Consider the following 23,910-nt stretch of genomic DNA (forward strand, 5'->3'; position numbering starts at 1 on the left):
AAGAGTCTTTAGTTGGGGAAAGGGATTTTTTCTACTGATGATTAACCCGGTTTCTCCTGTCCTTGCAGCTGAAGAGCACCCAGGAGCAGTGCGCGTCCAGGTCTCAGCTTGAGCATGTCACCACCTATGCACTGCATCTCTACGAATGCCTCTTTGACCCATACCAGACATGGAGGAGACAACTGAGTGGGTGAGCAGGACTGGCTGGAGTTCCCTGCTTTTCTGTGGTTCACAGATGGACGTGGACCGGTGGAGCGGTGGGCTCTTGTTTGGTAACAAGCTGAAGAGTTGCCACCATGTATTTCATTAAATGTATTAGCCTGGGTGCTGGGAGGCCAGCTCCAGGGCATGGGGATTTGCCAGTGTGATGTTATGAGGCAATTTGTCTCAATAGGACAAAGACACCTAATGGTGCAGGACTGGGCATCGGCATGGTGGCAGAGTCACTGTGCATGTACCACCCATTAGCTGTCCCCCTCCAGTGCAAATCCTGACTTGCTTCCTTCTGCATTTCCTTTCTTTCTAGAGAAATTGTCAGCATGCAAGAGAAGAGCAAGTACAAGTTCCCACCTCCTGCTTTGCCTCTGGGGTTTGGTGCCTTCTTCCAAGGTAAATGCCAGATGCCCTACTCTTCTACCTTCCTGTTGTCTCCAGCATAGAGTTCGCCATGCTCTCGAGACTCTTTCCGCCCCCATGCTCTTAATGCCAAAGAGGGTGCCTGTTGTTTTTAATGGTTGTCTCAGTTCCTCATCACCAGCCCTGGGATCTCTCTGGTGTTTTAGGCAATAGAAAAGAATGGTCTTGCCACTCAGCCCCACAAACAGCACACAGTCTCCTTCCCACACCTCCACACTGCTGTAATGCAACCGCGAGTTAGGACTGCATTCTGGGTAACATGCAGATGTGTATGCTCGGTGCTCCACTCCATGTCATAATTCACTGCATCTCCCAAAGGAAGAGGGAGGACACTCGGCTTTGTTCGAAGTCTGACCTTCCTGGGTAAGTGTAACCCCCCTTCTTTCACTGGAAGAAACAAGGAGAAAACACTCCTTGTTTGCACTGGGGGGAGTTGATTCTCCAGGCCCATTCGGTACTTGACCTCTCGGCTTGAGGCTAACAGCAATGGTGATGAGGCCTTGCAGGGAGAACACTTCTCCCAGGGGAACTCAAGTCAGCCTTGCCCAGCTCACTTCACACAGACAGACATGGGGCACCTTGTGGGTCTTCTCCGGACTTGACTTGGCAGTCCTGATGTCAGCTTCCCTGTCCCCGCAGCTCGTTTCCAATCCATTCCCACTAAAAGAGAGCATCTGCTTGTGTGGAAGCAGAGCTTGCCCAGTCACATGTCTCACTGTACTAAACCCTTTCCCTCTCTCTCTTTTGAGTCCCTGTGGGCATGTCTGGACCACCCCTCCCAGGCTTTGGCATATATGTCTAGTGGCTGAACCCATTCTAAGAGCACCCCCGGTACTGCCCTCAAACATGCTGGAAATGAAGGTATCAAATCAACATGAGGGGTTGACTCCAGAGTGGTTCAACAGCATGTGCAAGTAGCAGGGTGGGTCTCTAGAGCAGCCCCCTCCCCAAGGCATGGTGTAGACCTACCCTCAGTGATTTCATGGACACCAGGAAAGATGCCTGAGACTTCCCTAGGCACCAGCCATCCCCTTCCCTTAGTGAAAATTGAGAGGACATGAATAGAAAGTTAAATCCAAAGCCTGCATCACCAACACTATTTCCCCCTTTTGCAGGTCACCCTTTTAACTGAGTGGTAGAAGGGGTTTTATTTCTTGAACCATATTGTCCTCTTGCGAATGCTGCCTTGCATTTTCCAAGACAAGTTCTAATTCAGAGACTTGTTTCTGATTAAGTGGAGTTTTGTGCAAGGGGAAGAAATAGAGCTGGGGTTTAGAGAGGAAAGCTCCAATCCAGTCAGGAGCTTTTAAATCCCAATTTAAATCCAGACTCATGTTTTAAACATGTCCTATTTTTATTAATGAGCTACGTTGAAAGTCCTTACTTTATTATGGAGAGCAAATGACAGTCACTCCTTGCATTAGATTGCGGATTATCTCACCCTTGGATATACTTTGAGAGTATGAGACAGATGTGTATGAGTAATAAATGTGATCGGTAGGTTTATGAACCATTTTGAGCATCTGAGAGGATATGTTTCAGCTAGTGGGGAGCAGACCTCAAACGGTTCAGGATTTGGCTGCTGTCTAAATAAGTAACATGTATGCAGCACCATGGACGTACAGACAAGGTTCCTGATCTCCTGGGCTTGGAGGCAAAACAATGAAGATGTCCTGCCATGGCTTCAGAAGTCAGGACTCTGTTAGCACCTACCCCAAGTTGCCCCAGCCAATTGATTCAGGCTGGGGCTCTAAAGTGGTTAGATGTGATACAAGCCACTTGGCTCCCATATATGCACTGTTGGCTGCAGAAACTGGACTGCACTATACTAGCCCAGTAGGCCACCAAGCTCTCATTGACCTTTGACCTGGCCTTTTGCCCTTCCAGTCTAAATCCCATGCAGATGAGATGGAGGGGTGGGGAGGCAGCAGCCAACCCCAGGAGGTGGCACTGCTTTCAGCTGAGATGGTTTATTCCCACAGTGAGCTGGAGGAGCCTCCCCCATGGAGCAGATTAGTTTCCCATGTTTCTTGCTGGTTACTTAGGTTTTTAATATTCTCTGTCGCTAGCTGGGGATTTGCCCTTTCCTTGGCTTCTCAAGCTGGTGCTTCTCTTCTGTGCATGCTAATGCGACTGCCTTGGGTCTCTGCACAGCAGGTCCTGCTGTCCTGTGCATCAAGAAAGCATCTGAGGCTTGGAGTTCTGCTACAGGGTTCAATTCAGATGGGGATGAAAGGCCAATGCACTTGTGTACTCCCTGGGCTGCATCCTGCAGACTGGGCTGTGGAGCACTCCAGCTTCTGTCAGTGGGTTGTTATCTAAATCTAACCAGAGCTTTGTTGCTCAGGCCAAAGTGGGGATGATGTGAGCTATGAGAGGGCAATGGGATCTTTTTACGAGTTCCCATTCGCTGCCTGGCAGTCAAGCAGGCACTGCTGTGCATTGCTCTGAGATCAGCCACTGCTTTGGGGCGTACCTGAGTGCCAAGTGAGTTCCTGCAAAGTCACGACACGTTTCAGAGGTTTGTTTCATTCAAGTAACACGTGCAGCTTCCTTTGTTCTACAGGAGAAGGAGACTGCTTTTTCTTTATCTTTGGGTGGGTCACATCCTGTCTAGTGTCTAGCATCAAGACTGATTTCTGTTGTAATGCAGAAGTGGGAGCTGTCTTGCAGTGGCCTGACAGTACCAAATCCTTCAAGTTAAGGTGCAGTAAACACCTTTATCTCCCATCTCTGGCGCTATTCAGACTGGTGTGCAGAAGCATAGCCCTGGATGCACTCCAGGAACCACTGGCAGGCACTGTATCCCAGATCAGCCCACCCTGTAGCCCATGGGGATCCCCTCGCTGAGACTGAACACCCCCTCATTTGGTGTATGCATGTGGGGGGGTACCACTGAACTGTGAGGCTGCTTGGGCCTGGAGTTCAGTGCACGTGTATCTTGCTGTAGGATCAGGGCCTGAAATAGGCTGCTGTGGCTTAGAGTTGTGCAACCTTCTTGTGGTGACGAAGGGCTGCAGTTTTGCACAGCAGTTGACAAAAGCAACCGCAGCAGAGAGTAAGTTAAGCATGTTGGCTGGTGGATTTGGCTTTTTAATATTAAACGGCTTGAAAGCTCCAGTCCTCTCAAAGGACTTAACAGACTGAGAGGGACTAATTGATCAAATAAAGCCCCATTCTAATTGTGACAGGGCAGAAAAATCACCTAAAACTACTCAGGAACTTTTCTTCTGAATGTAACTGCTGGGTGTAAATCCCCCGTCCCGCACTCAGCCAGCCGATGCTGTTTTTAGATCAAAAGCCCTTTGCATTTGGCCTGGCTTCATATCTACCAAGTTTCAGCGTGGCACCTTGTAAGGGCTAAGCTGATAGAGGACTGATCAGCTACACCATTGCCTCTCCTGGGCAGGATATTCCTCTCCCCCAAGAGAGGTCCAGATGCCCTGTGAAATATCCCTCTCCACATATAACAGCCATGCTGGGTGGCACACACACCCACACAGACAATCTGGCTGCTGTATGGGGAGGTTATATGAAGCCCTGAAGTCTTTTCATGCAGCTCAATGGAAGGATTCTCTTGCATAGGAGGCTGCTTGTGAACCAGGAGGATGGTGTTTCCACAGCTCTGCCTCCTGCCTCTCCCCCTTTTGCCCCCCACTACTGTCTCCTGGAGGCTCCTACCCTTTGTGTCACCCCTTCCTTCCTGCTGTCTGTCCACTCACACAATCTGTCCTGCCCATTTCTCTGCTTGGTGTAGTGCCCGGGGACGGCAGGCTCTGTTCCCAGCTTGCTGTAGGTCACCGAGCATGTGGCTTCTGCTTTGAGTCTCCACTTTCCCAGATGTAAAATGGGGATGACAATATTTAGCCTTCGCTTGTACAGACACGTTGCTGTCTACCCCTAAGGTGTATTAAGATTGCCCCCGCCCTTCAAGGCACACTGTCAGCCCAGAGCTGGCCCTGAATTTAAGTCCTGTAAAAATAGCTTTTAGAAAACAAAAGAGCCAAGAAAGTATTTCCCATAGCTTTTAGAGCATCCCTTGGAAAAGGGGGTTTTATTTATGCCTCCAATAAGCATGTGTTGGTGTTAGCATGTGGGACCCAGGAGCATGAAACTGGCTGGGACCAAAAGTGAAACCGTCACAACGGTAAAACCGACTGCTCTTCTTTCCAGCGAAACACAACAAGTAAACACCCGGCCGCAGTTCTTCAGACACCTTCCTTCCTGCTGCTCTTTCACTTTTATTCACCCTGGGTGAGAGCCATAACCCAGGTGAATAATCGTGTTCCTAACCAAACAGCCACCTTCTTCAATCAGTCAGGAGGCGAGGCCAGGAGGAAGTTGGGCAGGGAAGGGTCTGCTGTGGCATGACTAAGGGTGTATCTGTGCAGCAGTTGCTTATGACTGTGTAGCATGGATGGATGACCTGAGCTAACAAGCTTGGATACAGCCAGTAGGTGCAAAATAACTACCTGTACATGTATCTGGGGGGACAGTGAGAAGCGCTTGCAACTGGTATAGATTTGCCTGCTGCTGCTGCAACATGATTGGTTCTTGACCTTTTTTAGACTAAAGAGCCCCCTCAGAAAATCCCAGCTCTTAGTTTTCGTTTGTCTTTGGACCGCAGCAAAATTGTAGAGCTGTTCTTCAGTTGCAGGGGACTTACTTGTAAAGGTCACAGCAGGGCAGGATATTTTTGACCCTCTAGGTTCCTATATGAAGTCCTTGAGTTTGTCTTGGTAATCATGTCTGTACACCCAACAGGGCTGATGTTATATAGCACCCCATGGCACCCTGGAAAGGATCTCAGGGCACCCCAGGGGGGCCAGATCACCCTGGATGAGAATCATGGCACTAGATTGTTACTAGCATCCAAACTAAATTTAAACTAACTAGCTCAGGGACAGCTGCACTACACTGCCATCACAGCCAGGTCTGTGGTGCCCTAAGCAGGTTGGAGAAGGCAAGCTCCAGATCCACTGCACAGGGCAAGTGAACTTGGAGCATTGGGTTCATTGTTAGGTGGGTGGTTTTCAGTCCACCTGTGAAGCCGTTTCTTCTTGAGGGATGTGCAAGCCAGTTGCCCACAAATCCCCATGCAGGTGTGCCCAAGGTACAGCTTTGGTATGTGTGCCAGTCAGTTATACCCCTCTGCCTTCCTGGAAGATGTGTCACTTGATTTGTCTTTCAGGTGTGACCTGTAAGGTGACTAATCACCTTCTAGAAAGGGAGAGGGAAGTGGGGAAACTTAATTCAAAGCTAAAAACCTCCTTAAACTAAGGCAAAGGTGAAAGAAAGTCCTGCTAAAAGCTGCGGCCCTGTTAAATCAAGGTTTTGCTAAAACCTTAGCCAAACAGTGTCAGGGGCACAGGGCCTCTAGTCAGTCCAGCTGTGCTGTCCCTACAGCTGCGTGCTGAAACATCTGTATGAACAGAGACAGGATGTCTGAGCCTGCGGTGTTTGCTGTCTGTACAGCACTGCGAAGCACAACTGAACAGGAATCAGGGTGGGGACTAACACTAATGATATCCTCTTTCTCTGTTGACTTTGTCTCATGACGGTGCAGGCAGCTGCTGCATTAAGTGACTTTCCTAAGGTGGCAGTGAGGATTCTGTGTCAGAGGCCAGATTCAAACTTAGGCTCCGGAGTCCCGATCTGATGCTTTAACAGCCTTGTGCTGCCGCCCTTGGGCATGTGGTGATTCTGGGAAATTATTCCCAGAGCAGATGCAGCCCCTGCCATAAGAACAGTAGCAGTGTCGTGCTGGTGTAGCTATATAGGCATAGCTATGCCTATGTTCTGCTATGACTGTTTCCCATACTTGTGGGCTTTGCTGGTTGCCCCCTCCTCTCTGTTTTCTGCTGCATGTGTCAGGGTGTTTTTAAGCCTTCCTCAGAGGCACTGGGTGCTGGCTGCAGCCAAGGTGGGGATTTTGACTGGGGTGTGCCAGTGTTCCCGCTGGGATTTAAAACTGGAGCCTTCTGACTAGAGGGTCTTGCCTCTCTGCGCAGAGTCAGACCAACAGCACATTTGGGGTCAGGAAGGAGTTTTACCCCATGGTCAGATCGGTATAGACTAGGGGAGTTTGGCCTTCCTCTGTAAAGGGGAGGGGGTCGCGGCCCTCTACCTGGGATCTCTTGAGCATATGTTAACAACCTTTTACAGATGCAGGACGGTGGCTGTCATGGTCTCCCTGCTTTACCCATAACAGGTTCAGGTGTGGCGTCTTGTGTTGTCTTAGGGTTGACGGTAGTTTTACAAAGGGTTTAGATGATGGATGTGTATAGGATGGTTGGGATAGGGACGATCCTGCCTTGGCCAGGGGCTTGGTCCCTTCCAGCCCGACGTCTCTGATTCTGTGGGTTCATCTGACTCCGTCTCCTGTCTGCGGCAGTGGCAGTATGTAGATTTAGTGAAAGGAGAGTATATGAATAGAGCATGTCTATCTCCTGCAAGACCCCCCCCAATTTGGCATCGAGCACCATTGATTTAGAGCTGTTGGAGGACACACCCAAGACTGTTCTGCATAATGGGTGTTAATGGCCCTGTCCTCCTTGAATTTGTCTCATCCCATTTTTGTACCTCGTTATCTATCTGCCTCTAAACCCTGCTGTGGCAGGGAGTCCCACCAGTTAACTGTGCACTGTGTACAAAACCACTTCTGGTTTCATCCTGCCTCCTCCTCACTTTGGCATGTGACCTCTACTTCTCATCTCCTGAGGGTGCAGACCAGTTCTTGAATTCAGTCTTTGGCTACAGGAGAGAGGCAAAACCACTGCCCCATAGCTCTCTATCACGCAACCTTGATTTGCTGCTCAGCGAGCGTGCATTCATACTGGCACGTCCAGAGTGAAACTCCTGGCCCCGCCTGTGCAGACAGCAGGCCGAGAGCGGGACCTGTGCAGACAGATCCGTGGGTGAGGGGGAGTTCAAGAGGGTGTGTAGCCTCTTCCCTGCAGCCCGGGAATCTGCCACATCCCCTTGACGTGTGTCACTCGGGGCGTGCTGGGACTTGGAGCAGCTTCCTGGTCCATGGGAGCAGCAGGGCTGAGGACTGGCAGTGCTCCAGGGCTGAGATCGGACTCGCATGCCATTGTTCTCTCCTCCACCTCCCCGAGCAAAGGTTCCCTCATTAGGAGGGGAACGTCGCTCTCACGACCTGCCCTGTGCTCGGAGACAGAAGGGAAAAGGAGCCTTTGTCAATGGATGTAGTGCCAGCATTGGGCACTGCATAGATGCTGAGCAGTTGCATCAGCCCTGCTAGTGAGCATCTCCCAGCCTCTTCCACTCTTGGCTTCTCTGTCCAGCCTATGAATGAGGGGGAGCCAATGCAGGTAGCAGTAGAAGCACCAAGACCCCGCACATCGCCAGGAGAACAGAACCCCACCTGGGCTCGGGGCAGCGTTTGCCCTGAACATGAGCTTAGAGAGCCAGCCTGGGCACTCCCCTGGCTGCATGGGCAAACAAGGGGAGTGCTGGCTCGTGCTGCTCCCTCTACCACACCCTTTCTCACGCCTCCTTGGCATTGCTTCCCACTCTTGGACCCATCATCTGTGCTTTTCCAGCTGCTCTGGGACAGCCCCGAGCTCTCTGGGACTGCAGGGAGTCCCTGGGATTTCCTCCGCCAGGCCTGTCGCACAACAGCCTGCTTCCAGGAATTCAGAGGTGTTGGGCAGGGGTGCAGAGCGCTGTTTCTGCTGCTGTCTCTCCCAGCCACAGCTCCTTCCATGCTGCTCGGCAGCCCTGAATGCGAGGCCAAAAGACAAAGTGGTGTGTTGCTTGTAGCCCCCCGGGGCCCTTCCAGCAGGAAGCATTGTTCCTTGCTGGAGGTTTCCTAGAAGAGAGAAGCTGCCTCTCAGCAGAGCTAAGGGGCTTATCTCCTCCGTGGCAAAAAGCATCCATCTTCAGCTGCCACATTGCTACCCAGACACCCAGGAAGCTCCCGTTTGCCCATCCTCTGCTCTGGGTTTGGCACAGGGGCTGAACGAAAGGATTATGTCTGCACCTCCCAATGCCCTGATAGAAGGTATTGGAGGTCTAGAACAGGAGAAGGGAGCTGGTGAAGGCACGTTACCTAATGCAGCCCCAGTCCCCCTAGCGTCACACTAGGAGATTATGTTCTGTACCCTTAGGAGTCTTTTCTCCATTGACTTCACTGGGCATTGAGCAGTTCTCCTGCCTCAGGCACGAAGTCAAGGAGGCAAGGGCTCTGTTGCCAGTTTGAAAGTCCCAAGCCAGTGCCTGGAGCAGGGGGCTGGACCAAATGACCTCCAGGACCCTTCTAGCTCAACTTCTTGCTGATTCTTAGGCAACTTCAGTTCCTGCAGTTGTGTGTGTAGAAAGGGGGTACTCCTGCTTGTTGTCGTGCCACTGGTGTGGCCTGGGGAAGGGTTTAGACTACGGCACCATGGACACAAATGTCCAAGCCTACAGAGGTAAATGGCTCCCTGCAGGCTCCACTGACTGCATGCTGTGCCCTGCCAAGAGCTCTCCCCTCCAGCCAGACGCCGTCCCAGCAGTCTAGGGAGCCCCCAGCATTGCACCTGGGATCTACTGCACCCAAAAAGCTGAGTCCCTCCTAGCTGTCTCCTGCTGCTGCTGCTGCTCAAGTACTGGGACCGTGGGGACCCCTTCCTTTGCTCTCTGTGTCCCTCGTTTGACTGCTAACACACTCTCCCCTCTCATCCCTGCAGGGAGCTTCCAGGACAACTGGCAGCTTCCCGAGGCGCTCCAGCTGCGCCTCATCCACCTCTTCGGCGCTGTTCTCTCTGGAGCCAAGGTAACGAGGCTGGAGTTGCTGCTGTTTACCTGTCCCTGGGGCTCCCTCCTGACCTATAAGCTCTGCCTCTAAGGTGGGAGAGGTGGCTAGGGCCCAGGCAGAGCCATGCTGACTCCGAGGTCACTGTGGTCCCACTGCTTTGTGTGTGGCAGGTTTGGGTGTGATGTCTTGTGCGTGTCAGGGTTGGCAGTGTAGTTTTGCTAAGAGGTTAGACAATGGATTTGTATGGAATGGTTTAGATAGGGCTGATCCTGCCTCAGGCAGGGGGTTGGACTAGATGTGACCCCTGGAAGTCCCTTCCAGCCCAACTTGTCTATGATTCCATGAGAGGAAGGAATCAAATTCTCTTCTAAGAGGGTCGATTCCCCTCCATGGATGACGTGGAGAGTCCCTTCTGTGGCCTTAGTCAAATAGACTCCTCTTCTGTGTCCTGTTGTGGGAGGATTTCACACTTCCCCTAAAGAGCTCTTCATCCTGGCAGACAACGGGCATTACACACCACACACCTCTGAAAAGCAACCACCTCTGCTGCAGCTTTTCAGCACACAGCAAAACTGTGCTTTTAATATCTTCCTATGGTGGGTTAGACCCAGAACCAGGCCCTTGCCCCCAGTTTGAATGGCAAACAGTGCCCACTCATAGTACATCATTGGAAAGTGGCAGCCTCCACCCACTTTAGCTGATGTTACATCTTTATTAGCCCTGTGGGATCCTTGACATGTGGTCCGTGAGTTCTGAGTCCACCCATGAGAGAGTGCATATGTGAACCCACTTCATTACAAAGTACTGCTGGCTATATAGTAAAAAAAAAAGGCTGAGGGCTCTTGACTGATATTTGTGCCAGTGCTTAGAAAACCCAAAAGTTCCTGGCTTGGAGAGTCCAGTTCTTTTGCTCACATCAGACTGATTGTCACACTTGGTATCAAGAAGGATTTTTTCCCAGATCAGATTGGGATGGACTCTGGGATTTTGTCCTCCTTTTCCTGGGTGCTTCTGAGCATATTTTAACCAACTACTTCTCTGTCATTGCAGTGGCAGGGCATTAGTAATGCCTTTCTCCCCCACCCCCTTTTACCTGTGGCATATTGTGGGGTATTCCTGATGTTTCTAGTTTTGTGCCTCGCAGTTGTGTGAGAGGGTTTGAAGGGGTGACTGCGGGTGAACGGTTGCTGGTAGGGGACCAGACTCTATTGCGTAGGAGGCCCCTTCTATTTTAAATCAGAGATTTTTGTTTTACATGTATTTCATGTTTACAAGGACCGCCCATTTAAAATGTAAATTTGAAACTGCCAGCCTGCATTAAAACCAAAACTTGCTGTAATCTCTTAAAATCATTGAAGTGCAACAAAAATAATCAAGCCGATGTTCTTTTTTTAAAGCAAATCATCAGTTAAGTGTCTGGAATCGGAGAGTGGTGCAATGCTAAGCTAATTTATGACAGCAATCGCCTCTTTTTTCCTCTGTACTTTATTTAGCTGACTCAATTCTCAGGCTGGGAGTTTAAATGAGCTTTCCTACTTTTTTCCACATCTAATGAATAAAAGCAGAGTGTGAAAGGATGAGATCTCCTAGTTCTGAATTCTTTGAAGAAAATAGCAAACTAGTTCAGTTCACAAACTATAGAAAATACTTAACAAATTCATTTTAATTATAGAACACATTTGATACGCTTCTTTCATTATATATCCAGCACTTCTAAGATTGTTTTATTAATAAAACAGTCTCAAATGGCTGGGTTTTGTGCCTTTAATTGAATTCCAGTTCCCATTCAAAAACAGCTTGACAGAAAAGCAAAAGAAGAAAAAATTAATCATCTAGTTAAATAAAAGTATCATTCGCCATTTTTGAATATAAAAGCATAAAAATTAAGAAGATGAATAAACATATGTTAAACTATGAAATCGCTTGGTTAAATGTTTATAGTTACCATGTATTCCCCTGATAAGCAAAATAGACTAAATTTAGTGTAACGGATGAATTTAATTGGATAGAAGCATATATCAGTGCTTCACAGCCAATGAGAATCCACTTGCTTCAGGAAAACGATAAAGAAATGCAAAACGAGATGGAACCCCTTGATTTCTATATCAAGGTTCCCTGCTTGCTGGCTTAAAATTGTTGATTGAAATCACGCTGTCCTGCTGGTGAGACACCAAGATGAAGCTAGTCATTTTGAGTGCTAATTTTTCTGTGCAACTTATACAGCTTCCCTTTGGAGACGGCAGGAATCAAAACCTCAGATCTCGCTTCCGGGTATTAGAGACAGTTTTTGTAACTGGATGATGGCCCCCGCCCCCCAGCTCTATAGGAGTCAACGATAGAAAAGCTGAATGCTCCTAGATGTAGGGATGCCTAGAATAGCATCTGCCCATTGTGCCGTGGGCTCTTGAGGCCAGCGATAGGTCCTGGAAGGGCCCCTTTGCACACAAAAGGCTTGAACCTGCTTCTCCCACATCCCAGCAAAATGCTGTAATGCCCAGGCCAGGAGCAGCCTCCAACCTTCCTAGTGAAGCTGGCTCACCAGCTGGCTACCCATGCGAGGGTAGGAGGGAAGAAGCCAAAGGGAGTATGCCAAGCCGACTCCCGTTGCCTGTGCCCCAGTTGTCACCCCTAGCGTGTGTATGTGTGCAAATCAGATTCTGCCCGGCGTGCGTGTGCATGTCCATCAGACCCTGTTCTGTGTGTATGTGCATTTAAATCAGACTCAACTCCGTGTGTGTGTAAATCAGACTCTGCCGTGTGTGTGCATGTATATGTGTGCATGCATGCATGTGTGTATAAATCAGACTCTGTCCTGTGTGTGCACATGTGTAAATCGGACTGTGCTGTTTGTTGCTCTCTATTTCCCTGGTCTGTGCCTGTCTTCCCTGTGCACTGTGTCACTCTGTGCCTTGCTCCAACAGCAGAACGCCCTCCTAGTGATCACGCCAGCCGCGGTGGAGACACTCATGCTGGTGCTCCTCAGGTGGTGCTCCCCGGGGGACAGTGCCCCCCAGGACCCCCGGCTGCTGCAGCTCACCCTTAAGAGCCTAGTGGGGATGATTCACGTCCTGCATGCCAGCAGCCCGGGCCAGCGCAAGGTGGAGATCAGGGCCATCCTGGACAGCTACTTCAAGGTCCTCAACTCTGACCAGCCGATGGCAGCGCTGGAGGGGGCAGCAGCGGCACGCTGGGAAGACAGACTGATCACGCTCAGGGTTAACATGCTGGGTAGGTTAGTGCCGAAGTGGTCTGCTTTGTGGGACAAAGGCCTGATGAGACGCATTCTTTCCCAGCCCCATGTACAGCTGCTTTCTGAGCCAAGGGGTGATGCAGCAAAGCTGTCGCTGGAAGCTAGATTCCCACAGCTTGGCCTATCTCATGGGTGGATGGTGCCTTTCCTGGAAGGGCAGCCAGGCTTACCCACAGCTCTGTAGCTTCGTGCTCTTTGTAACAGAGCCCCAGCAGGTTCTCAATGTGTGGAAAGACGTCCAGGCCCCATGTTGTGCCACAAATGCCCAAAATGTATGGCCACAACAAAGGTAGCAATAGTTTCTGCTGCTTTATTGCAACAGACATCTGCTTGCTTTATGATGTGAGAGCCTGAGCAGCCCAGAGCTGCCCGTACTCTCGAGCCACCCCGGGCAGGCACTCCTGGGCCTTGAGGGGTCTGATCCTATGCCTGGGAATTCCTGCAAAGGATTGGGCCTCTCAAGCCCTGGCAGCACCTGCCCAGCTTTCCCCTTTCACCAAGACATGGCCTGGGCAATTTCAGAAGCAGGGAACATGTCGCCCATTGTCCTGCAGTCTGTCCTCCTGCCCGCTGCGGGAGAGACAGCAGGTGACATGCGTTTCACCCAGTGAAGCGGATCAGCTGTGGCAGGACACATCCCATCAAGACTGATCTGCTTCATTTGGTGATGTCCATTTATACCCTGTGCTCCAGCACCTTGCCTACACAAGGTGGGTCTGCCTCTAGCCCCCTCCTCCCTTTGCCCCCCAGGTTGCTGCAGTTGGTTCCTCTCCACCCCACTGGAGTACCAGTGACAGTAGGACACTGTCAACCACTGAGGTGCTAACTGCCTTTAGTCCAGCCCTGCCTTGAGGGGACACAGCCATGGACTGCCCCCTTTTTACTTGCAGCTAACCCAGGGGCAGGTGATTATTTTGGGTGGAGGGCCACTTACTGAGTTTTGGCAAGCCATTGAGGAACGCATGACAGGCAGCCAGGGCAGATAACTAGTAATTTTCTGAATTTTTTAGGGGCCCTGCAGGCTGGATAGAATGGCCTGGTGGGCCACATCTGGCCCACCCCTGAGCTAACCCGTGCTTGGCGCTCCTACATTATCGGTGATGGCCACATTGCCTGGTGTAGCCATTCATCCTGCATAGAGCCAGCAGCCTCTTCATACAAATAGCCAGTCCCCTTTCATATGCCTGCCTCTGGGAGCAAGTGACCTTTGCAAAAGACAGAACTCGTTAGCAAATAGATGTCCCCTTCCTCAACTCCCTCATGAGCTGTCCGAGTGGGGTGTGCCATTTGCCTGCTGACCAAGTCTGGCAGTACTGGGATTGCTCTGTGTGATCTACTGCCACTGACTCCCCAGTGACACTCCCTGGATCTTGCTCCCAGCCCTGGCCAGGTGCCTTGTATAGCTGGAGATGTCACTCCCTTGTTTGCCTGGTACCAAGTGAATGCCCTTTCCCCACAGATGCCATTCCAGAGATGCTGAATTGTGGAGACAGACCTGTCCTGCAAGCAATATTCCTCAGCAACAACTGCTTTGAACACATCATCCGCCTGATCCAGAATAGCAAGGTAAGTCGTCATCCCCCTGTCTGGGGCACTTGTGAGCTGTGCGATTGCAGGCTGGCACTCCTGAGAGTTTCCTCTTGGCTGGCAAAGAGAACAAATCAAGTCCTTAAGCTTCCTTGACAAGGAAACCCATCTTAACCATGAGGATGCAGAGAGAATCGGATAATCCTGGGCCCCGCAGAGACTTGGCTTTGATTGATCTCCTTCCTTTTTTGAGTCAGGTCTCTGTGTGCTGTGATGCAATGAAATAAATCCTGCAGGTAATCTAAGGGGGCGGCTGGCTCATCTCTCCAGGCGGAACTGGCTGTCCATGTCCTGTCCCTCCACCTTTCATCTGCATTTTGTTGTTCCAACTGTAAGCTTGCTGGGGCAGGAGCCGGTTTTGCAGTGTGAGAAGCAGCTGAGTTTGTTGGCAATGAACTTGTGGCGTTCTTAATGCCCCCATGGGGCCCTGGTGTCTGATGTTCTGCTCAAGGTCACGAACCCCAGTGTTCAGTGAAGATCCTAATCCTGTTTTCTCAGGAGAAGGATGTTAACCCAGCAGTCCTTGGCAGTCTTCAGCAAGGTGGTTACGTTTTCCTCTCCCCAAAGTCCACAGGTACTTTCAGTCAAAGGCAGCATCCTTCACCTCCTGTTCCTTTGCACTGTTTAGCAGGGCACACCAGAAGCAGCTGCACTGATCAGCACATAGAAGTTCATCCCATCGGGTCTCCATACCACAATCCACTGCATTCTGGTCGCAGGAGCTTGGTTCCTTCTTGCAAATGAAAGGGTCAAAACAAACCCAGCCATGGGTTTGCTGGATGCCCAGGCTGGGGTTGCCTGTCTGGCACTCTGAATCTGTTCACTTAGAAACAGAGCAGGGTTTGATCTGGAAATGCTGTGGGCAAGGACAAACACAGAGCACTGTGATAGCATGGCTCGCTGCAACCCAATGTCCTCCCCCTCCCCCCATCCTTCCAGCTGATCTTCCTGCCTTTGTTCAGTGGCTGCTTTTAATATCTCCCTCGCTTTCTAATTTAAAAAAACGAATCATCCTTTCTTTGAAGCCTCCTGCAGCAGGTCCTCACAGTCTCTTGGTGTGCACGACACATGCCTGTCTGCCCTCAGCCCTCCACACATCTCTCTGGCCCACCCCATCCATGTTACAGTGCAGGTTTGTGCCTGCAGTGCCAACCCCTGGGTGTGTCTAATGCAGCGGGCCAGGGAGCAGATACAGCCGCTAATCCCTATTTAATGTGGCATATAACGAGATTGCAACGTGGGCTGCAGCAGCTGGCTCAGAGACTCAGTGCTGCGCTAGCAACAATGAAGAGGGGGCCAGGTTATTTGAAAGCATCCCATGCATTGACACCACCCTGCTCCTCACTGCTCTGTGCTGCCCAGAGCCAGCAAGACAAACACTGAAGCTAATAGCGTCTTCTCTGTCTCTGCCAGATCCCATCTCCAAGCAGGGCTGTTGCCTGGTGACATTGGCTGGGCTGGGGACTCTTGCCCTTGGAAGAGCCCCTTGGCTCATCTGTGCCTGCAATCAGGATGCTGCTGGGAAGCACTGGAGCAGGGAAGGGTAATGTCAGACAGCCAGCTTGCTTGATGTGCCTGTGCCTTCCTACAATGCAAGGTGGTGGCATATGCCTGAGAGCCAAGGTTGGTGAGCATCAGGGCTTTTTGTGGCTGGCCAATGGCTCCACACTTCAAAGCAGGAAGAGAGATGATGGAAGCCCAGGGGAAATTGTGTCCCTGGGCTGGAGGCTCTGGTGGCTCTCTAGTCCCATCTGCCCAGAGGATGATGCAGCTGCATGTGAGCTAGCTTTGCCCTCTGGTCTCCAAGGGCAGATATAGAGACAGGCTGGGCCAGTCACAGGAGCGGAGAGCCTGAGTTACAAGTAGAGGAGGACGGAGCTTGATTTGGTCAGGCACAGCGAAGGGCAGAAGTCCTGTGTTTGAAGGTGTCAGCATTGAAGTTTTCTTCAAATGCCATTGAAGCCAAAGGGCTGCGTTGGTATAAGAAGACCTGGATAAACTGGCTGTGATGGCTTGAGCTGGAAATCAGACAGTGGCTCCTGAGCTCCCAGGCTGCAGAGCAGCCAGCGAGGTGCCGTAGGAGCAAACCACCCAGCTACGTAGCTTGTGCAACAGAGCTGGACCAGTTCACACACCGGATTGTAGGACTTGATTACTGCCACACCAGGGGACTGGACTGCAAGACCCTTCTGATATAGAGCTCCCTGTTTTCCCCCTCGGTGTGGGCACCCTCGTGCAACCCTCTCCCCCATGAACAGACCTGTCCTTAGTTCTCCAGACTTGCATGGTATGGAGAGGAGTGCCCTTGTCAACCCAGCCTCTCCCACGTGGTGGCCAGTTCAGGCTTCTCCCTTCTTCATGCCAGCTTAGGCTTCTGCAAGCCTCTGGAGTGGTGGCACCAATGTGCTGCCATCTGTGGGAACACAGCCAAAAAAATCATCATGCTTGTGCATCCACCCACCCCATCCCGCTTCCAAAACCAGTAGGGTCCAGCGATTCCCTGTCTCTCCAGGGTGTTTTCACCATGGGGACATGATAGCCCAGGAGATCCTGGGAAATGCAGAAGTCCTGCAGGTGACTTGCTAGCATACCCAGTGGGAGGGTGAAAAATGAAATACCCCAGCAGTGTTGACTGGGAAACCACTCGCGGCACAAGGCAGGGGTCAATGGCTGGTAATGGAGGGAGACTACCCCAACCCAGAGGACCAAGATCTGCTGAGCTGGAGAACTTGGGATCGTCTGATCCTGTAACCGAGGGTCAGCGATGAGTTTTGCCTCTTGCATTGCACTTGGGTCCATGTTGATGTTGTTGGCAGCTGCAGGAAGAGAGCGCTCGTGCGGCCTTGGACTACTCTGCAGGGCGGACATGCAGTGTGGCCCTTCCTTACATCAATCATGCTGGGGCCACTACACATAAGCACACTCCCAGTGTTGTTAATGGCTCCACAGAGGAAGCAGGCTTTAGTAACCATCTGCTGTCTTGGCACCCAGGGCCAGTTCCACAGTGAACAGCTGGAGCTACAGCACCGGCTTGCAGCAGCTCTGCAGTGCGCAGCTGGACAATGCTACTGGCTGCAGCCATTGCACTGGGCTCATCTAAAGCCATGGCACTGCTGCAAAGGAGTTACCCCAGCCTGGCGTGGTGGAAAATGGAGAGCAGAATCCAAGCACAGACAGAATGAAGACTGGTTTGTCTGCATTGCGGTCTCTGGTCTCCAAGCAGGAGCCACATCCCGTCCCTCTTTGCCTTTGGATGTCACATCCATCCTCTTCAGAGTTTGCACCAGAACGTAATACACATCCTGTGTTTGAACCTTAGTGCCAATCAAGCTCATGTGAAACCCTGATAGGCATTTGTTTCTGATTCACACAGATCATCATTATCTATGCATAGAGAGCTTGGGTCTTGCCCTGTCTTGATTATGCATCTAAAGAGCTGCAGAGCACAGCCAGGTCTCTGACTTGCTGTATAACTTGCTGCTGGTAGATGGTACCAGCCCAGAGGGCCTGGTATTATTTCTGCGGTGCAGGCTTGCACACACACAAACTTCTCCCTCTGTGCTCTTCATGTCCGGCAGCTCTTTTGACCCATTTTGATGCTAAACAAAAGGCTTGGACATCTGTGCCAGGACAGCAGCTTTTGTGTACTGCCCATCACTTCCACAGGAACAGCTCTGAGACCCACCATAGAAGTCACTCGGTGCCTGCCAGGCTCTTAGCCAGTCACTCCTGCCCTTGGCCACCTTTGGAGCCACACGTTGGAGGTGAACTTCTGTCAGCATCTCCCTCGAGGTCAGCTGGCTCCCGCAGGAATCACTCCCCTGCTGGCCCAGACAATCCTCAAGGCAGAACTTGACACCCTAGTGCAGCTGTCTTGTCCGACCCCTTCTCCTACCGGGCTCTGCCCTGCAATTTAACCTTCAGCAGGATCCAGATGCAGGAGAAATGCTAGTTGACTCTCCAAGATGAGACTGTAGGCGCGGCACTTGCTACAGTTCAGCGTTCCAGTTCCCGAGTCACCGCCTGCCAACGGCAGCCAAAAGACTGGGGTCTGGCCCGATGACAAGCACCTGGAGTTGCAGCGCTGGGCGAGTTCAGCTCCACCTGCCTGGGGAGGTTGGGTGGGGGGTCCGCGTATCTCCCACAAGGGCTCCCTACGTTCTGTCTCCAGGGCATTCAGATCTGGCTCTGCAGCCAGTGCTGATGCTGCCGAAATGTGCCGGTCGCGTTCATCTCTGCCAGGGTCCCGGCCTGTCCCCCGCAGCCGTCTGTGTCACCCTGTCCTGCTCTCTCTCTCTCTCTCTGCCTTCCCCGTGTCTGACATTGCTCTTCTGCCCCCGTTTCTCACAGCTGTACGTGAGCAATAAGCGTGAGGCGGAAGAGCTGGGGAGCGATCTCGCCATGCGATTGCTGACCGAGATCGATGTCCGGAAGGTATTGCGCGGCGCGTGCGGTGCCCGGGCCGCAGTGGCTTCTTCTGGGTTTCCTTTCCGCAGCAACAAACTGGGTGATGTCAGCAGTGACCTCGAGCCCAGAGGGGAAGGGAGGAGTACAGGGGCCTGGGAGCTCGTGCCTCTGCTCCCAGCTGCATTGGGCATCACCACTGTGCACCATCCAGGACAAATGGGAATAGCAAGAGGTGGCCAAATCCTGTCAGTGAACCCACACAGCTCCCACAAGCTTGAATGGGAGTGATGTGTTTCTATTGGAGGGGCTGGGGCTTTTACCCAAGCTAATTACCAACAGGAAAATTAAGGCAGGTTGGGGTGAAGGCCTTGGCTTTGCCCCTGTAGTTGGCTTTAGAGTATACCAGGACTCTATAGAAACACCAGCCATCCTTTCCCCTCCTCTCCCTGAAGGCTTGGTTTGGCTGTGGCACCCATGTCCAAGGTTGGGCAGCTTGACCAGCTCAGAAGGAACCTCGCTCAGGCTTCTCTGATGGCTTCGTGAGGCTTCCTGGAACATGCCGCTTAGCTGGAGGGACCTTCATTTGTCGTGGATTAAACAGTCTGGGAAAGGGGCTGAGGGGATGTGGAGTCTAGGAAAGGGAGCAGAGCCCTCCGTGAGGCTTCCCGAGGTGCATCTTGGTGGTGCAGTGACTTCCTTACCGCCCTGGAGCCAGGGTAGGCTGCAACAGTGTGGGGAGGGAACCACCGCACAACAGGACCTTTTTGACTGCCTCCTGCTGACATCCCTGGGTTTGTGCAAGGTGATGGGACTACCCCTGTGTGTGCACGCTCAAGCCTCCCCTTGCTCACTTTGGACATGTCTTGCCTTCATCTAGGGACCACGGCACTCACAACAGCACTGTTTAGAGACCTGAAAGTACTGGCATGAGTGCCAGGGACTCTGTTACATACTTCTCAGACTTTCCAGGGTGCCTGACGGCAGAGGGGAACAACAGGAAAGCAAGCAAAATGCAGAGGGATCAAGGAGGTGCCAGAATTACAGGAGGTACCTGAAATGACCACGGCCTACGTAGCCACGAGGCCAGAAGCTGTAAGGGCAGGCGAGCATGTAACTGGAGGGCTGCCTGCTGGGTTCTGACTGGTGGTATTTGCCAGGACCCCTTGGCTGCCTTCTGGGAGCAGCCGTTCACCCTTTCTTACCAGAATACCCAGACCTGAGATGCAAGGTGCCAACTATCCTTGTGCCCCAAGGGCTTCAGCAGGGGTCAATAGCACACAGAGCTGTAGAGGATGCTCAGTACCTGGGAGGATCGGTGCCAGAACCCACCCCACCATCACAACACCATTCCCAAATCCATTTCACTAGATGGGACAGGAGATCACAGGGGCCTGTGAATCCCAGGCTGGCCAGTATCACCCAGCTACCCAGTGGGCATATCTGCATGTGCACTTTAATACACAGTAGCCTATTTAACTTCTCATTAAAGCATCGTGTAAAAAAAGTGCAATTACGCTAAGGCTCAGTAAAATAGGCTATTGCACGTTCAATGTCACTGAAAAAACCATGTGCATTCATTACTGCATATTAAGGCAGCCTAATGCACATTTCTTTAATAGCTCACACTGGAGGTACTAAATTTAATGCACATCAGAAAAAGCGCTTTCATGCACATGTAGATGCACCCAGTGTCGGGTATCACCAAGCGCCCTGTGCCAAAGCCAAAGGTTTCAGCTAGGTCAGATTTTTCAGCCCACCAGAAATAAACCAAGCACTGCAGGCAGAGAACAGGAAAAACCAAGGTGCCAGTAATGCCCAACCCCCTTCAGCAGCAGATAATTGATTAGGCAAGATGAGCCCAGGTGATCCTAGCAAGTGACCTGCCTTTGCTGCTAAGAGAGAGGGGCAAAAGCCCAAAGTCCAAGTCTTTGTTGGGGAGACTCCTGCTGGACCCCAGATCTGGAGATCACTTTGACCCTAAGCATGTGAGCAAGACCCACCTGCTAGGCCCCCAAGAGAGCCCCGTATGCCCCCATACAGCTCTGGCCTCCTCACTCCATGTGCTGCCTCTCCCCACAGCTAGTCTCTGCTCCAGGATAAGGTGGTATATAGAGGAAAACCATCCAACTTCCCTAGAAGGGAGGAGGGGAATTCCTTCCTGAACCCTACAGCTGACAGACTGAAGCCCTGAAGCATGAGGTTGGGTCACAGTCATTGCCCTGTAGATCTGGCCATCTTCCTAGCGCTCCAAACATCTGCTTCGAGGGCAGGCAGCCACCAGATGCTAACTTTGTTTTCTGGAGAGGACTGCTCTGTCCTTCCTTCCCATGAGAGCCTTGCAGTCCATGCATAGGGGGCACCTCTATTCAGGAGCAATAATGCAGGGCATAAGTCAGTCCTTCAGCTTGTGGAAATGGGCCCAGTTCTGTCCACATCAGTGAAGCCCTGGTGATTGAGCCCAGCTGAGAATCTGACCCCACAATGGGCTGATTCTGCAGCTGGCCTATTGAGCCATGAGGGTCTCCTTCTGTGCTAATGGTCCGGAGTAATTCTCACATGGCACTTCTCACAAATGGCTCCCCCTGTCTATAACCAAGCTGTCCCAGCCTTTGTGGCTAGGCTTTGAAGTGGTTGTGTTCTCTAGCAGTAAGTGGAGCCCCAGCCGACCTCGCTGGGATGTTTGGTCTTGCTCCATGACAGTATTACTGATTTCCCCAGGCCTTAGCAGCTCAGTAGCTAGGGAACCGGCAATGCTCTCAGAAGCCAGCCTCTCCGGTGAGACAGCCAGCAGACCAGGCTTTCTGGCACCTCCTCGCTGCCTCTTTCCATTGCACTTCAAGATCCTGAAGGAGCCACTTAGACTCTCCCCCCCCCCCAGAGAAAAGGAGCAAAGATAATCTCTTAACAAAGGCAGGCGCAAGCAGCCAAATGGAACAGCTGAGAGGTATTAACAGCTGGTGGCTCACAATACCATTTAATTACATGCTACCGTAAATCTCTGCAAGCCAAGGGAGGCGCAGACCTTCCCGCTCCCTCCCTCGGGGCTCCCCATCGTGTTTGCAGCAAAGCTTGGTGCTCTGCTGTGCTGTCTCCCGACTTGCCGCGGTTTGCAACTTGCATGCGCATCTTGGGCGTGGGTCGCGTGGCTTTGCGTGTGGAATGCGATGAGCCGTCTGTGGCGGGGTGGGGTGGGGTGGGCACTCTTGGGAAACCCTCGCTGAGTGTGCATGGCTCGCCAGCACAGGAGTGAACTGGTGCTCGCCTCACTCTTTCCTTCCGTCTTCACCTGACCTGAGTCTGACTTGTTTTGGCAGAGGGCTGCTGACATGAAGTTGTAAAAAAAAAAAAAACAACATAGGGGGATCATGAGTTGTCAGCTCAGGGGCCTTCAGTTGACCAGTGGTAGCCACCTGATCATCTCGCGCCCTCTTCCCTGGCTTTAGGTCTTTTTGCAGACTGGAGGGAAGGGAATGGTCACTATTTGCTCTGCCCATGCTCCCATTGATCCATTTGCACCGAGGGTTTTCGGGGGCTTTGGCCCGCTCTGCAGACCTGCACTTGTGGGGGGGCAGAATTAAATTGTTTTGAGGTCCAGAGGATGGGTTTGTGTTGGGGAGGAGTGACCCAGCTCAGATGGTAAGGGAGGTGTGTAGGAGGCATGAGATCCTCAGTGAGGCCATGTCCCTCGGCCTTTCTCCTGGTTTTCTTATCAGGGGTGTGCTTTGGTAGGAAGTCTTCCATCTTCAGAAAGTGGTGGGTCACTTGTACTTGTCCACTTACTTCTCTCCAAGTCCTAACACCCTCATGAGCACAGATGCCTCCTGTTGTCTCAGCTTGGTGCTGTTGTCTGTGGGGCTGTGAAAACCAGTCTCTGTCTGTATACTGGTGTTCCTGCTCCCCAGAGAAGGAACCCTTGGGATGCGCAATCGACCAGTGGCTTTACTCATGCATTCAAAACAATCCCTTGCTGTATCAGCCACCTACTGTGCAGTTCAGGGAGCCACTGTGACTAGGGGAATTGCCCTTCTGAAAAATAATCCTCCTAGAAAGGACTAGAATGGGCTCCATGATCTGGTCTCCCTGCTTCCTAGCAGAAATAGCCAGTCACTTCTGTCCTGCAGTGAAAATTCGAAAGAGATTTTTTTCTCCTCCACCTTGGTTCATGCCAGATTGTTCACGCATAGATAGATAAAGGGACCAAACAGTATTGGTGCTAGAAGCTTCAGGAAGACCTCCTCAGCAGTATCATGTGGCTTGTTCAGGATCAGCAGTCCGTGAAAGGGTAAGAGGGACCGAGCTCGAAGGACAAACCCAAAGAAGAGTCGTGTGGTTGTCAGCTTGTTCAATCCAAAATGCACTCCATGGAAGCTCTTCTTTGCTCGTGATCTTCTCTGTGACATTCTGGTTCAGAGCGGCTCTCTGGGCCTGACTGGTTCTGCAGAAAGTTGGTTGCATGAGCCTGAGGAAGGAGCTGTGGAAAATGTAGGCAGATCTCAGGTTGACATCCCGTAGTAGTCGCATGATCATCTCTCGCCTTCTCCCATGTCTTCAGGTCTTCAGTAGCAGCTCGGATGCCATCGCGGTCCATGCCATTGGAGTGCTCAGCTCCATCATGAGCAATTCACCCTCAGCCAAGGTAAGAACGGGGAACCCCCAACTCCTCCAGCACAGAGCAATAGGCTGGTGAGATGTGACACATGACATTCGTCCCCTTGGGAAATGCTTCAGCAATGAAGAAGCAAAGGTTTTCTTGGTGCTACCTTTCATTGGCCCAACTGTATAGTGGAGAGAGATGTTTGACAAGCTTTTGTGCACAAGGGAAAAAGCAAAAGTACAGCCTAAGATAAATACCAGATAAAACAATGGCATGTTAACTCCATATGCAAAAGAAAGGGAGTGGTGGAGGGCTATAAGCTAGGAGCAAAGAGAAGCTAACAGAAGTAGCATCGAAGCGAGAGGAGTTTAGTTGAACAGATAACCTAAGTACGTAAAAGAACAAAGCTGTTCAGAAGGGGAGAGGATTGGTATTACCTATGGAGTAAGAAGAGGTTAGGCGGGACCCCAGTTAGACTATAATGAGTCGTGGAAACATTGACCAGGGTGTTTAGCAGTCAGTAAAGTTATGGACGTTGTTCCCATAACTTCATAACTTTACTGGATGCCAAAAATGCCTGATCCTTCCCCTAGCAAGTCAAGATGGCAAGGCCTAGACTGCTTTTGGGTTTAACCCCTATGCAACATGACCTCTTTGACACAAGGTGCCTCTTGT

At 51.5% G+C, this 23,910-nt stretch overlaps 1 protein-coding gene across 5 annotated transcripts in view; it reads left to right on the forward strand.

Annotated features, from left to right (window-relative positions):
- The window catches only part of NBEAL2 (neurobeachin like 2), a 129,636-nt gene that overhangs the window by 61,029 nt on the left and 44,697 nt on the right, over positions 1–23,910 (forward strand). For 2 of the 5 annotated variants that reach the window (XM_059729251.1, XM_014602735.3), the window contains exons 5-11: positions 69–190; positions 527–609; positions 9,330–9,415; positions 12,319–12,625; positions 14,107–14,213; positions 18,585–18,668; positions 23,194–23,277. In XM_059729251.1, coding sequence (XP_059585234.1) covers positions 69–190; positions 527–609; positions 9,330–9,415; positions 12,319–12,625; positions 14,107–14,213; positions 18,585–18,668; positions 23,194–23,277 — 873 coding nt within the window. The remainder of the gene's footprint in view (positions 1–68; positions 191–526; positions 610–9,329; positions 9,416–12,318; positions 12,626–14,106; positions 14,214–18,584; positions 18,669–23,193; positions 23,278–23,910) is intronic. The other 3 variants (XM_059729253.1, XM_059729254.1, XM_059729252.1) reach the window with 2 other exon arrangements.

Source organism: Alligator mississippiensis, chromosome 5, assembly GCF_030867095.1.
Source record: "Alligator mississippiensis isolate rAllMis1 chromosome 5, rAllMis1, whole genome shotgun sequence".
Taxonomy (NCBI): domain Eukaryota; kingdom Metazoa; phylum Chordata; order Crocodylia; family Alligatoridae; genus Alligator; species Alligator mississippiensis.